General features: G+C 63.3%; 3 protein-coding genes across 11 annotated transcripts; 2 read left to right on the top strand and 1 right to left on the bottom strand.

Annotated features, from left to right (window-relative positions):
- Positions 1-684: 684 nt before the first annotated feature.
- USHBP1 (USH1 protein network component harmonin binding protein 1) lies at positions 685-4,823 on the bottom strand. Of its 3 annotated transcripts, XM_072357606.1 has the most exons (14): positions 4,733-4,823; positions 4,337-4,592; positions 4,133-4,242; positions 3,874-4,059; positions 3,703-3,804; positions 3,462-3,622; positions 3,238-3,378; positions 3,077-3,159; positions 2,730-2,850; positions 2,426-2,660; positions 1,845-2,021; positions 1,690-1,772; positions 1,488-1,610; positions 685-902 (listed from the first exon to the last, which is right to left on the bottom strand). In XM_072357606.1, exons 1-14 carry the CDS (start codon positions 4,739-4,741, stop codon positions 731-733), a joined length of 1,959 nt encoding a protein of 652 aa, XP_072213707.1. In that variant the 5' UTR covers positions 4,742-4,823; the 3' UTR covers positions 685-730. The 3 variants fall into 3 exon arrangements, with proteins under 3 accessions (XP_072213707.1, XP_072213706.1, XP_072213704.1); XM_072357605.1 differs by having other exon boundaries at positions 2,426-2,850; positions 4,733-4,807; XM_072357603.1 differs by having other exon boundaries at positions 717-902; positions 2,426-2,850; positions 4,693-4,765.
- A 474-nt stretch (positions 4,824-5,297) lies between these two features.
- BABAM1 (BRISC and BRCA1 A complex member 1) lies at positions 5,298-7,938 on the top strand. Of its 7 annotated transcripts, none has more exons than XM_072357527.1 (9): positions 5,298-5,360; positions 5,663-5,968; positions 6,044-6,102; positions 6,179-6,299; positions 6,771-6,849; positions 7,097-7,121; positions 7,259-7,388; positions 7,494-7,580; positions 7,661-7,938. In XM_072357527.1, the coding sequence occupies exons 2-9, from the start codon at positions 5,672-5,674 to the stop codon at positions 7,859-7,861; spliced, it is 999 nt and encodes a 332-aa protein (XP_072213628.1). In that variant the 5' UTR covers positions 5,298-5,360; positions 5,663-5,671; the 3' UTR covers positions 7,862-7,938. The 7 variants fall into 7 exon arrangements, with proteins under 7 accessions (XP_072213628.1, XP_072213627.1, XP_072213629.1 ...); XM_072357526.1 differs by having other exon boundaries at positions 5,302-5,360; positions 5,651-5,968; XM_072357528.1 differs by having other exon boundaries at positions 5,303-5,356; positions 5,651-5,968.
- A 334-nt stretch (positions 7,939-8,272) lies between these two features.
- Positions 8,273-11,714, top strand: ANKLE1 (ankyrin repeat and LEM domain containing 1). The gene is made up of 8 exons (XM_072357633.1): positions 8,273-8,359; positions 8,514-8,657; positions 8,756-8,861; positions 8,944-10,480; positions 10,552-10,714; positions 10,811-10,970; positions 11,045-11,174; positions 11,542-11,714. The coding sequence occupies exons 1-8, from the start codon at positions 8,295-8,297 to the stop codon at positions 11,712-11,714; spliced, it is 2,478 nt and encodes an 825-aa protein (XP_072213734.1). The 5' UTR covers positions 8,273-8,294.
- Positions 11,715-12,683: the final 969 nt, after the last annotated feature.

Raw genomic sequence — 12,683 nt, 5'->3', positions numbered from 1 at the left:
TGCATCCCTCCAGCTCCGAATCCCTGCAGCCCCCCAGCACACCCCTCCATGTCCCCACAATGCAGACAGCCCAGCTCCTGCTCTTTCCTCCCACCAGAGCCAAGGGATCATTATCAACATGGTGATACATATGAACATATGCATATAAACATCTGTGCTCTGCACTTCTTCCCCCCTCCATCCCTGCTTGGAACCCTTGTGTTCCTATATCCCATACCCTGGTGTCCCTTCCCCCCCCCTCCTTGCTGCCCACCCCGTCTGCCCACCCGCCATCTGGATATCGATCTGCTGAGCCTTGAACTCTGCATTGGGACGTCCCCATGGTGCTGCAGCTCTCCATTCCCCCCCCTTTAGCCCTATACTTCAATCCCCCCCAGTGCCCCACACATCCCACAGCCCCACGTGCATCTTCACCCCACTTCTGCTGGGCCCTCATTGCTGTGGGGGCCACATGCTGCCTCTAGCCCTGCTCCCCCCGCAGCCCCCGACCCTGTGCGGGGTCACTGCTCCTCTTCCTCTTGAATATGCATGGGGCCACCGCCGTCACCTTTGATCCCACTTCAGGGCGAACCCAACGGCTTCATCTACACCATGGGGCCACGAGAGGGGGGGGATGGCTTTGTTATGGGGATGAGCCGACCCCACAGCCCCCCCCATCCAACCCCAATGCGGCCGAGCCACAACCACGAGCATCAGCACTTTATTGTCCCCATGGACGCAGCCTGCGTCCCTAAATGCAGGTCTCGCCACCAGCCGTGTGCTGCTCCAGGGCCTGCAGCCGTCGTGCCAATGCCTGCATGCGCTGCGCCTGCTGCTGCTGCATGGCTGCTGCCTGTGCCTCCAGGTGCTGCAGCTGTGCTGCCTGCTTGCGCCGGGCGCTGCGGTATGTCAGGGCCAGAGCACTGTGGGCACAGAATCACTGTGGGGTATGGGGATGGCATGGGGGCACAGCATCACTGTGAGGTATGGGGATGGCACAAGGGTACAGCATCACTGTGGAGTATGGGGATGGGGATGGGGCACAGCATCACCGTGGGGTATGGGGATGGCACAAGGGTACAGCATCACTGTAGGGTATGGGGAAGGCATGGGGGCACAGCATCACTGTGGGGTATTGGGATGGGGGCACAGCATCACCGTGGGGTATGGGGATGGCACAGGGGTACAGCATCACTGTGGGGTATGGGGATGGGGCACAGCATCACTGTGGGGTATGGGGATGGCACAAGGGTACAGCATCACCGTGGGGTATTGGGATGGGGGCACAGCATCACTGTGGGGTATGGGGATGGCATAGGGGCACAGCATCACCGTGGGGCATTGGGATAGGGGCACAGCATCACTGTGGGGTATGGGGATGGCATGGGAGCACTGCAGGGTATGGGTGCAGAAGGGCGTAGAGTCTTGAGTGGGTGCAGGAAGGAGCATTGCATTGGGACACTGAGGACATGCAGGAAAGCCCCATGGTTTAGGCTCCCCCTGCCCACCTGTGAGCATGGAAGGACTCCCTGGTGACGTTGATGCACTGCTCATGCTGTGCACGGCTGGCTGCACTGCTCTGCTCCAGGGACAGCACCAGGGCCTGTGCTCGGGCCTGCAGCTGCTTGATGCTGTGGGACACACACGCATGGCAGTGCCCAGCACAGCTCTGCAATGAATGCAGCACACCCAGAGCCGTGAGCTCCTCACCGTGCCAATGCACGCTGCAGCTCCTGCGCCTTCCTCTCCGGGTCTGCAGGGCGCTGCGGTGCTGCTGCTCCCATCGGGGCATCCTGCAGACAGCAGAGGGGGTCAGCAGCATTGCGGGGGGGGTCAGCACTGAGCATTGACACAGGGAGCCTCACCTCCTCGCTGCTGCTGGAGCTGCTGGGGGAGCTGTGAGCCCCCTGTTCCCTCTCCATGTGCTGCAGCACCAGGCGCAGAGCTGCCTCCCGTGGGCCTTGTGCAGCTGCCAGCACTTCCAGACCCCGCTTCTCCCTTTCTGCCAACTGCAGCTGCATCTTCAGCTCGGCCATGGCCTCCTGGCATCACCATCACCATCACCATCACCATCACCATCACCTCCATCACCATCACCTCCATCACCATCACCATCACCATCCCCATCACCTCCATCACCATCACCTCCATCCCCATCCCCATCCCCATCCCCATCACCATCACCTCCATCACCATCACCTCCATCACCATCCCCATCCCCATCCCCATCCCCATCACCATCACCTCCATCACCATCACCTCCATCCCCATCCCCATCCCCATCAACATCACCATCACCCCCATCCCCATCACCATCACCATCACCTCCATCACCATCACCATCACCTCCATCCCCATCCCCATCCCCATTCCCATCACCATCACCTCCATCACCATCACCATCACCTCCCTCTGTCACCTCTCTGGGGGACCCCGCTGTGCTCACCTTCATCTCCGCCACCTCCCTCAGCATCTCTGCTCTCTCTGGCCTCCTCCATCCAGGCAGGAGGGCACGAGCATCCCGCAGAGCACGCTCAGCACGGGCACAAGCATCCTCACCACGGTGGGATGGGGCACGGCCGGGCATGGGGACGTGGCGCAGGGAAAGCTGCACGGCTGCCTGCTCAGCACGCAGCTGGCGGATGGCCTCACGTAGGGCACCCTCCTCTGAGCCGTGTGTGCTGTGTGGATGGGGATGAGGTGGCACTGAGGTGTGCATAGGGGATGCCCTGGGGATGGGGATGGGGTACCTGTGCAGCCCGGGGCAGGAGATGATCCCACTCTCTTCCTGTCTTTTTGGCCCTGCTTGGCCCAGCCTCTGTGTGGGGCTGGACCCACAGCCGTGCTCTGCGCTCTGCTCCCCTGTAGCTCCTGGGGATGGGATAGATGGTGTACCCAGAGCGTGCTCAGTGCAGTTGTGCCAGCACCCAGGATGCCCACATCCCCCTGCATCCCCTCACAGCCCTCAGAATCCCCACACAATCACATTATATATCCCTACACACCTGCAGCATCCCAATATCCTCTTGCTGTCCCCTCACACACCCTCTCTCCTCCATCCCCCCAGCACCCCCACATCCCCCACTTTGGCACTCACCAGCACCAGGACCGTGCCCATCCTTGCCCAGTTTCGCCCACATCCATTCCAGCAGCACAGCGTAGGCATCCACACAGCGCTCACTGCACACAGAGGGGCTCAGCACAGCACTGGGGCTCTTCCCCCCCCTTTACCTCCCTACCCCACATCCCCATCCCCACCTGCTGTGCAGTGCCAGGTGCAGAGCGCTGCTGCGGGACTCGTGCTGCCCCAGCACCATGCTGAGCTGCTCCGAATCGCTCTTGCAGTCACGTAGGGCAGCTGAGAGCTGCTGGTTCACCTCCTTCAGCCTCTCCATGTGCCTGTGCATTGCAGCCCAGTCAGCTCTGTGCCTCAGTTTCCTCATCAGAGGTGCTCAGCAGTTGCTGGGATCAGGGGGACTCACCCCTTTAGCTGTTGCATCCTCTCCTCCAGCTCCTGGCTGGCACCCTCTGAGGGCAGGGGGGAGAGTGGGCTGTGGGGCTGAGTGCTGTGGGGCTGAGTGCTGTGGGGCTGAGCGCTGTGGGGCTGAGCTTTGTCGTAGCACAGGAGGCAGCTGGATGAGTCCTGCAGAGGGGACGGGCAGAGCCCAGCACTGAGGGGGGATCCCCTCAATGGAGCCCCATCCACCCCTGCCCCACACTCACCTGGGGGTCCCCCGGTCCTGGTGCCTTACTGAGCCCCACAGCGTCACCTCCTGCACCACCCGTCCCCTCCAGCCTGGCCAGAGCCTCCTGCAGCTCCCACACCTGTGTGAGCACCGCGCTGAGCCCAGAGCCCAAACTATGGGGCTCCCACTGGTGCTGCCCCACACCCACCTTCCCCTGCAGCCTCTCACGCTCCCCCTGCAATGCCTGCAGTGCATCCGTGGTGCGGCTCAGCTCCTCATCACGGTCCCCCAGTGCTGCCCTCAGCTCTGCATTCCTCACCGCAGCCTCCAGCAGCCCCTCTCCCCTCTCTGGGCCCTGCCACGTCCCTGCCACACGCTGCAGCTCCTCCAGGCTCTGGGGGCACAAGGCTGTGGGGCAGCACCCATCCCCGTGGTGCAGGGGCTGTCCGTGCCGTGCTGCCCCCCACCTGTGCCCACTCTGCTGGCGGTGCCGGCGTGCACCGATGCCGGGAGATGACGGCGCGTTCCAATGAGCTGACAGCGTGCTGCAGGGCAGCAAAAAGGTCGGGGTGGGGGGCTGGGGAGAGGGCAGGGGGTCAGCTCCTGGTGCGTAGCACTGTGGCACTGCACAGTGCGTCATGGCAAGGCATGGCATAGAGCAATGCACCCACCTTCTATCCCGGTGCCATCGAGCTCCCCAGGCTGCTGCCCATCTGGGCAGGGGCTGCTGGTGCAGCCTGAGTGCTCCTCTTCCTCACTATGGGGCAGAGGTTGAGTGCTGTGGGGGTCGGTGCAGGCCAGCAGTGCTGTGACGTGCTCCTCATCCCCCGCTGTGGCTGCATCCTCATCTTCATCCTCATCCTCATCCTTGTCCTCATCCAGCCGCTCACCTTCAAGGCGCAGTGGGGAGCTCTGCCCGGCCCGGCCCTGTGGGGTCAAAAGGTGCATGGGGGGGGTTACCCGTGTGCTTGGGGTGCTGCTGGATGCAGTTTGGAAGCGATGGGGCCAAAGAATGAGCTCTGGGGACCTGCAGCACCCTGCGCCATCGGGGACACCCCATTACTTGCCTCCTCCATCCCACTTCTCCTACCCACACCCAACCTCACAGCTTGGCCCTACAGTGACCGGATCCTTCAATGACCGGATCCTGCTGCTGTTGGGGCCCCGTGGGGCCGCCCCTGGCCTTGGCCACTCCGTGTTCCTGCTGACATTTCCTCTTCCTCAGCAGCCCCGCTGCATCCTGCACTTAACCATTGCGCTGCTCTGCGCCCGCTGACGGCCACCCCGTGTGTGTGTGTGTGTGTGGGGGGGGAGGCTCTGGGGGACCCCATCCCCACCTTGAGGCCCCGCTCTGCCCCACACCGCGCCCACCCGTGCACGTGGCTGCCCACGGAGCCAGCTGGGAGCACCGCTCTGCTCCACGTCCTTGAATGCAGCAGGATTTGCATGGGGTGTGCGCGGCTTTTTGGGGTGCAGGACGGGGCGCGCGGCTGTTTGGAGAGCAGGGGATGTTGCGCGGTTGCAGTGGGAGCTGCACGCGTGTTCGTGGCGCGGTGCACAACCGGGTGACCCCACGTGTCAAACAGAGCCCGGAGAACTACAACTCCCAGCAATCCCTGCTCGGAGCCGCTTCCGGGTTGCGCCGGGCGGAGCTGGCGATAAGGGAAGGGGTGCGGAGTAAGGGGCGCGGGGTCCGTAAGTAACGGGGGGGGGGGGCGGAGCGGGGCGGAGGGCACGAGAGTGGGGTGCGTGGAACGGGAGGCAATGGGGGTGGGGGTGTGTGGGGTCTGGGGTGTGCAGAGTGAGGGTGTGCTAAATGGGGGGTGCGCAGAGCGAAGGGTGCACGGGTGCGGGATGCGCAGAGCGGGGCGGTGCACGGATACGGGGTGCGCAAAGCAGAGCGTGCGTGGGGTGCACAGAGCAAGGAGTGTTGCTGATGGGCTGCGCGGAGCTGGGGGTGCAATGACCCCCCTCCTGACCCCCAGGGCTCCCCCCAGAGCGGTGCCATGGAGCGCAGCTGCGGGATGGACACGTCGGGGCCGGGCAGCGCTGCTGAGGAGGAGGAGGAAAAGGCTCCGGAACAGCGACCGCGAACCCGCTCCAACCCTGAGGGTGCCGAGGATCGGGCACTGAGCGCTCAGAGCAGCGTGGGCAACCGCAGTGAGGGCGAAGGGGAGGCGGCCAGCAGCGAGGACAGCCCACAGGGCACGGCAGCCCCCGATGGCACCGCATGGCCCGGCCCCGCACATCCCCCCCCCGAGGTGCAGGTGAAAACACCGCGGGTGAACTGCCCTGAGAAGGTGGTGAGTGTGTGGTTGTGGGGGGGGGGGGGGTGTTAATGGTGGGGTTTGGGGCTCAGCCGTGGGGGTCTCACCCAGATCATCTGCCTGGACCTGGCTGAGGAGATGGCTCTGCCCAAGCTGGAGTCGTTCAATGGGTGAGTGAGTGGTGGGGCTGGAGTGGGGAGGGGGATAAAGGGACCCTGCTGAGCACTGCCCCCCCCATTTTGGCAGCTCCAAGACCAACGCACTGAACATCTCCCAGAAGATGATTGAGATGTTTGTGAGGACGAAGCACAAGATTGACAAGAGCCACGAGTTTGCACTGGTGGTGGTGAACAACGACGCCACGTGGGTGAGTGGGGATGGGATGGGATGGGGATGGGATGAGGATGGAGCAGGATGGGGATGGGATGGGGATGGAGTAGGATGGAGATGGAGCAGGATGGGAATGGGATGGGGATGGAGTAGGATGGGGATGGGATGAGGATGGGATGGGGATGGAGCAGGATGGGAATGGGATGGGGATGGAGTAGGATGGGGATGGGATGAGGGTGGGATGGGGATGGAGCAGGATGGGGATGGGGATGGGGATGTGGATGGGGATGGAGCAGGATGGGGATGGGATGGGGATGGAGCAGGATGGGGATGGGATGGGGATGGGATGGAGCAGGTTGGGGATGTAGCAGAATGGGGATGGAGCAGGATGGGAATGGGATGGGGATGGAGCAGGATGGGGATGGGATGGGGATGGAGCAGGATGAGGATGGGATGGGGATGGAGCAGGATGGAGATGGCTCCGTGACCCTCACCTGCCCCTTCCCAGCTTTCAGGGTTCACCTCAGACCCCCGTGAGGTCTGCAGCTGCCTCTACGACCTGGAGACCGTCGTCTGCAAGTCCTTCAGTATCCACTGACACTGGGGCATGAAGGGCTCCCATTCCATTCCTGCAGAGGGCAGAGACCCACGGTGCCCCCAGCATGGCTAAGTCTGTGCCATGGGTGTGATGCCAGCTCCTCCACAGCCACCAAATGGCATCGCTGGAGGTTTTGTGCCCAGTTTTGTCCCATTCTGCTGCATCCCTGTATTGGTTATATGGGGGGGGGTGGAAGGGCTCTGTGTGCCAGCATTGCTCCTTACCTCACACTACAGATCTGGATGGGCTCTTCAACCTCATGTGAGTCCATACAGCTGGGGGGCAGCACTGGGGGGGGATCAGGGCTGGAAGCTCCCAGTGCAGAGCAGCCTCTGGGGGGGTGTTATTGTGGTGGGGGGGGGCATTGCGTGGCACTCAGTCCCAGCATGGCATCACAGCCAGCAGAAGATCGAGCTGCCAGTGACAGACAACGTGCAGACCATCCCACCACCCTACGTGGTACGCACCATCCTGGTGCTGGGCCGCCCCGGCTGCCAGCCCCAATTCTCTGTGTCAGAGCAGATGAAGGTAAGGACCCCCCCTTCCTTCCTTTCCCAACCCCCCCCCAACTCCCACCCCACTGGACTGAGCACCAATGCATGCAGAGCCGTGTTGGCTTCTCCCCCCTTGCAGAAGATGCTGCAGTGCCCCTATTTCTTCTTCGACCTCGTCTATATCCACAATGGGGCGGAGGAGAAGGAGGATGAGACCAGCTGGAAGGTATGCATGGAAGGAGTGGGGGGAAGACAGCACTGTGAAGCTGCCCACCCCCTCCGCTGCCCACCCCCTTTGCCCCTCAGGAGCTGTATGCATTCTTTGGCAACCTGGACACCAAAGGCACCAACTATAGGTACGAGGTGACGCTGACGGGGCCGGCGGTGGAGCTGCACAACTGTATGGCCAAGCTGCTGGCTCATCCCTTGCAAAGACCCTTCCAGAGCCATGCAGCATACAGCCTGCTGGAGGGGGACGAGCCCCCCGAGGTGGAGGCCACTGTTTGAGCTGGGGAGGGGGCTGCCCCATTGGCCACCATTGGGTTTTGGATGGAAATAGGGGATAAAAAAGGTGTTTTCCTGCCTGTTGGTGTGGTTTCTATAGTGGAGATATGAGGGGGGGGCACAAGGCAGCACTGGGGCTGCTGCTGGACGTGGTAAGGGGCTGGGGGGGGGGGGTACTGGGAGGCACTGGGTGGTGATGATGCGGGTTGCTGGGAAGCAATGGGACGGTTCTGGTGCAGAGCTCTGTGTGCAGTGCTGGAGCACGACAGCGGGTGGTGCTGGTGCGGGACGCTGGGAGGCACTGGGCAGTACTGGTGCGGGGCACTGGGTGGTGCTGGGCTCCATTCAATTTCACGTGGCAGCCTATGGCAGCTTCCCATTGGTTACCTCGCCAGCCAATCAGCGGCGAAGCGCGGAGGATTCGAGTGCGGCATGAATGGCGGAGGGTGGCATGAATGGAGCGGGGCGGCTGTGCGGGGCGCTGCGGGGCGGGCGAGAGGAGTAAGAGGGCACCGGGATGGGGTGGGGGGCGTGTGGGGGGGGGTCGGGTATTACAGCAGCCCAGGCCTTGCAGCGGCGATGCACCCCGGGGCTGTTGCTTTGCCGTACGGCCTTGGCTTGGGGGGGGGGTGACCCCCGTGTTGTCCCCCCGCAGGGCGGTGGAGGTCCTCCTGCAGCACGGGGCAGACCCCAACCTGCTGCTTGTAGAGGGGTTCGCCCCCATCCACCTGAGTGCTGCAATAGGGGGCGTGCGCTGCTTGAGGCTGCTGTTGCGTTACGGAGGGGACCCCAATGCCAGGTAATGGCCCTGGGGGGGAGGGGGGGGGCTCGACCCCATTCTGTCGAATGGGGAACGGAGCCGCCGAGGAGGCAGCGGTGACACCGGTCCGGTGGTAGGACCGCCCAGGGGCTCACAGCGCTGCACGTCGCTGCGTCCTGGGGGAGCTGCGGGTGTTTGGAGCTGCTGCTGCAGAATGGGGGGGACCCGGAACTGCGGGACCAGGTTAGAGCTGGAGGCGGCGCCTCGGAGCCCTCCGTCCTTTGGTGGGGGTGGTACCCACAGCGGCGGTGTCCCCTCCCTGCAGGACGGGAAGCGAGCCATTGATCTGGCGCTGGAGCAAGGCCATGTGCTGTGCGTGCGGCTCCTGCGGGAATGGAGCCTCCCAGCCCCCCAGGGAACCCGGCGCTCACTGTCCTTCTTGACCGAGGATTGCACCGATGCGGAGCTGCTGAGCAGCACTCGCGTGTCCCAGCTGCAGGAGCCCGGCCTATGGGGCAGCTGTGGGTCGGGGGAGCCCCCGTGCTGTGCTCAACCCTGCTTGGGTCCCTCCCTCACCCCATGGCTCCCAGAGGGTCCAGCTCTGCCCCTGCAGCCCCTGGCATCCAGCACTCTGCTCTGGGCTGGGGGTGAGCATGAGGAAGTTCCCATAGAGGGGATGGGGGTGCACATCTCTCTGCAGCCCAATGCTGGGGCCAGGAGTCCCCCACAGCCCCTGCGTTGCAGTGGGGACCGTGGGGTGCTGGAAGCAGGAACCAGAGGCCGTGACAGCAGCGAGGATAGCGAGCGCTTCGTCACTGCAGTGGAGATGCTGGAGCCCAGCGGGGCTGATGAGTGCCCAGGAGAAGCCCCCTCCTCAGCAGGACCCAGGGAGCTGCACCCCCAGAGCCCCTCAGCTGCAGAGGAGCTGCCTGTGCTGTTCCAGGGCTGCAGCCTTGAGTGCTCCCCCCCCCACACTCTGCAGCTCCCTTGCAGCCCAGCTGACACTGCAGCAGGGGATGTCACTTTGCAGGGGATGCAGCCCCCCCAGTTCTGCCACGTCACCCCCCGCACCAAGAGCCGCCTTCAGGCCTCAGCAGCAAGGCTCAGTGCTTCCTCCTCTTCCTCCTCCTCCCTCTTCGATGCCAGCCTGGAAAAGCCCCGCAGGCCCCCCCGGGTCAGAGCAGCCAGGGGTGTCCCCAGGGATCCTGCCACCAGCCCAGGGCACTGCATTGCCCTCAGTGGTGAGGATGAATCTGGTGGGGTTGGGGAAAGCACACGGTCCTCAGATGACACCCAGATCCTCCCCAGGAACCCCAGTAAGCTCAGCTCCCCTCTGGGTACCAGCAGCTCCAGCCCCACAGTGCTGCTGGCTCCTGGGGATCAAGGCTGTGCCCAGAACCCTCTGTCAGGTGCTCAGGGATCCCTCAGCCCTACTGTGCTGCTGGCTCCTAAGGATCCCAGCCATCCCCAGGACTCCCCATCAGATGCTCAGGGTTCTCCCAGCTCCACGGTGCTGCTGGGCCACAACCTCCTGGATTCCCCATCACGTGTTCAGTGCTCCCCTTCTGCTACTGACCCTGGGGTGCTGGAGCCGAGGACCCCAATGATGCCGTGCCCACCCACAGACCACAGTCCACCCAGCCCTGTGGAACCTGATAGATGCCAACCCAGTGAGCAGCACAGCCCAAGTGCTGAGGCCATCAGGCTTGGGGACAGGGACCACGTGCAGTCCCTGAGGATGCTCTCAGATGAAGCTCTCCTCCGGCGGCTGCGGGCGCTGGGCTACGACCCAGGACCCATCACGGTGCTCACCCGGCGTGTTTACCTGCGGCGGCTGGAGGAGCTGAGCCGCAGCCCAGCAGGTGAGTCCTGGGGACCCGCCATCCTTTTAATACTAATGGGGCTCAGGATGATCCCAATACTCCCCCCCAAGGGCACAGCCCTGAGCTGGCAGATGCGCTACGCACCGGGCATATCCCCAACTGCACTGAGGATGAGATGCTGTTGGCACGGCAATTCGACCGCCCCGACCAGAACCGCCATTGGCGTGAGGGGCTGCTGAAAGCCAGCTTCAATTACCTCCTGCTCGACCCCAGGTAGGGCTGTGCTGCCTCTTGGGTGGCTCCTAAGGCTGGGAACCCCACATCTGGAGGTCCTGTGTGTGCCCCCGGGGTGGGTTCTGCACCCCCCAGGACCACTCAGGACCTCCCATTGCGCTGCCACCGTCTGAGCCCCATGGAGTGCTTCAAGACCTTCGTTGATGCCATCTTCTATGTGGGCAAAGGAACACGTGCCCGGCCCTACAGCCACCTCACCGAGGCTGTGACCCAGCACCGCAAGGGGACAAGCAAGGTGGGATGGGGGTGGGTGTGGGGTAGATTGAATGGGGAAGGAAGAAGCTTTATGGGCACGGGGCTATCCTACAGGGCTGTCCCAAAGTGAGGCGCATCCTGGAGATCTGGGCGAGTGGGATGGGTGTCATCTCCCTGCATTGCTTCCAGAGCAGCGTGCCAGCTGAGGCTTACACACGGGAGAGCTGCTTGCTGGAGGCCCTGGGTGAGCAGGGGATGGGGTTGGGGGGGGGGGGGGGGAGTTGGGCTGGATCTCCCCTCCTGTATGGGAGCAAAGGGATGCAGCCTGTCCTGGGGTGCACAGAGAGCTGGGGGTTTGGGGCAGGGAAAAGATGTGTGGGAGTGGATGTTAATGGGACCCCACGGGTGTTAATAATGGGGACTTTGGCACTATAGGGACGTAGATGCTAAGGGGGACCTCATGGGGCCACAGGCGCTAAAGGGGATCCCAACTTCATGGGGCTGCGGGTGCTAATGGGGACCTTATGGCAATGTGGGTGCTAATGGGGACCCTATGGGTGCTCACGGTAAGCACGGTGCGGGAGCTGTGGGTGCTGACCCCGACCCCACAGGGCTTCATGCTGTCACCAACCAGCGCAAAGGGATCTGTTATGGTGTGGCAGCCAGCTGGCCCCCAGCACGGCGCCGGCGCCTGGGTGTCCACATGCTGCACAGGGCAATGAGCATCTTCCTGGCTGAGGGTGAGCGGCAGCTGCGGCCAGCTGACATCCAAGCTGGGCGCTGAGCCCCCTCCCCAAACCCCCTCCCCCCCCTCCCCATACAAGGGGCTGGAGTCATCCCTTGTTCTTCCCGAGGGCTGCGCTCCGGGGATGCTTTTAACGTTGTAAACGATGGCGAGAACGTGTCTATTTATTTTCTCTCTACCCCTACGTGGTGATGAGTAAATGGCTGCAACAGCTCAGAGCCGTGTCTGCTGCCCGGCTTTGCGTCCCCGTGATGGAGTTGGACACAGCTGTGGGTACAACACGGCTTTACTGCTCGGGATGGCGCGGACACGGTGCAGGGTTTTGCCTTTGTGCAAGCGGTGGAGCGAGCGGTGCAGCCTGACGGGTGGGAGCTGCAACCCTCTGGGTCGGGGCTACAGGGGAGCAGAGCCGCCATCTGGGGTTGGTGCTTGGAAATGCATCCGAACCCACGTGGTGGTGGTTAAAATCCTTTGGGGAGGGGGATGCTGGGTGGGCATGGGTTGGTGCCAGGAAAAGGGGCTGGGAGATGTGGTCCCTGCTGTGCTGGCACCAGCTCCTCGAGGCCCATCCTCTTCATTGCACGGTTATGGGGGTCTGGGGGGACTAGAAGGGGTCTGCACCCAGCTGGGGGGTAAGGTTCCATTGGGCAATCAGGCCTGGCTGTGTCTTTGGTTTAGATGGGGGAAATAAGGGGAGAAAACAAAGAGGGGAACGGCTCTGCTCTTTGTGGTGAGGGGAGGCTGCAGCCATCCCTATGTGAGGGTCGGGGGCCGGGGAGCAACCTTGCCCCTCCGGGAGCCCCGGTGCAGTGGGACGGGGGCTGAGCAGAAGCCAGAGCTGCAGGACCTGAAGCAGTGCTGTGTTTGGGGACACGACTGCACAAACGGTGGCACTGGGGGAAGAGAGCTCAGCTCTGGCCTCATCGGCCCCCACTACAGCTTCAAAAGGCAAATCCCACTGGGGCTTCCCCTAAAGCAATCCCAACTCAGCTCCGTGCTACCAGGTGC

This window comes from Excalfactoria chinensis, chromosome 26 (genome assembly GCF_039878825.1).
Source record: "Excalfactoria chinensis isolate bCotChi1 chromosome 26, bCotChi1.hap2, whole genome shotgun sequence".
Taxonomy (NCBI): Eukaryota; Metazoa; Chordata; class Aves; order Galliformes; family Phasianidae; genus Excalfactoria; species Excalfactoria chinensis.
Note: the sequence above shows the minus strand (reverse complement) of the source record. Positions and strands in the feature narration are given on the sequence as shown.

Bases quoted from the DNA above. Each gene is read 5' to 3' on its own strand.
- USHBP1 (XM_072357603.1), bottom strand. From the start codon at position 4,725: ATGGGGTGTCCCCGATGGCGCAGGGTGCTGCAG. The intron at 3,805-3,873 runs GTGGGTGTGGGG...GTGCTCACACAG, and splicing joins GTGAGAGGCTGCAGGGGAAG to GTGTGGGAGCTGCAGGAGGC. The intron at 2,022-2,425 runs GTGAGCACAGCG...TGGTGATGCCAG, and splicing joins GGGAGGTGGCGGAGATGAAG to GAGGCCATGGCCGAGCTGAA.
- BABAM1 (XM_072357527.1), top strand. From the start codon at position 5,672: ATGGAGCGCAGCTGCGGGATGGACACGTCGGGGCCGGGCAGCGCTGCT. The intron at 6,300-6,770 runs GTGAGTGGGGAT...GCCCCTTCCCAG, and splicing joins TGAACAACGACGCCACGTGG to CTTTCAGGGTTCACCTCAGA. The intron at 6,850-7,096 runs GTATCCACTGAC...CTCACACTACAG, and splicing joins CGTCGTCTGCAAGTCCTTCA to ATCTGGATGGGCTCTTCAAC.
- ANKLE1 (XM_072357633.1), top strand. From the start codon at position 8,295: ATGGCGGAGGGTGGCATGAATGGAGCGGGGCGGCTGTGCGGGGCGCTG. The intron at 8,360-8,513 runs GTAAGAGGGCAC...GTCCCCCCGCAG, and splicing joins CTGCGGGGCGGGCGAGAGGA to GGCGGTGGAGGTCCTCCTGC. The intron at 11,175-11,541 runs GTGAGCAGGGGA...CCGACCCCACAG, and splicing joins CTGCTTGCTGGAGGCCCTGG to GGCTTCATGCTGTCACCAAC.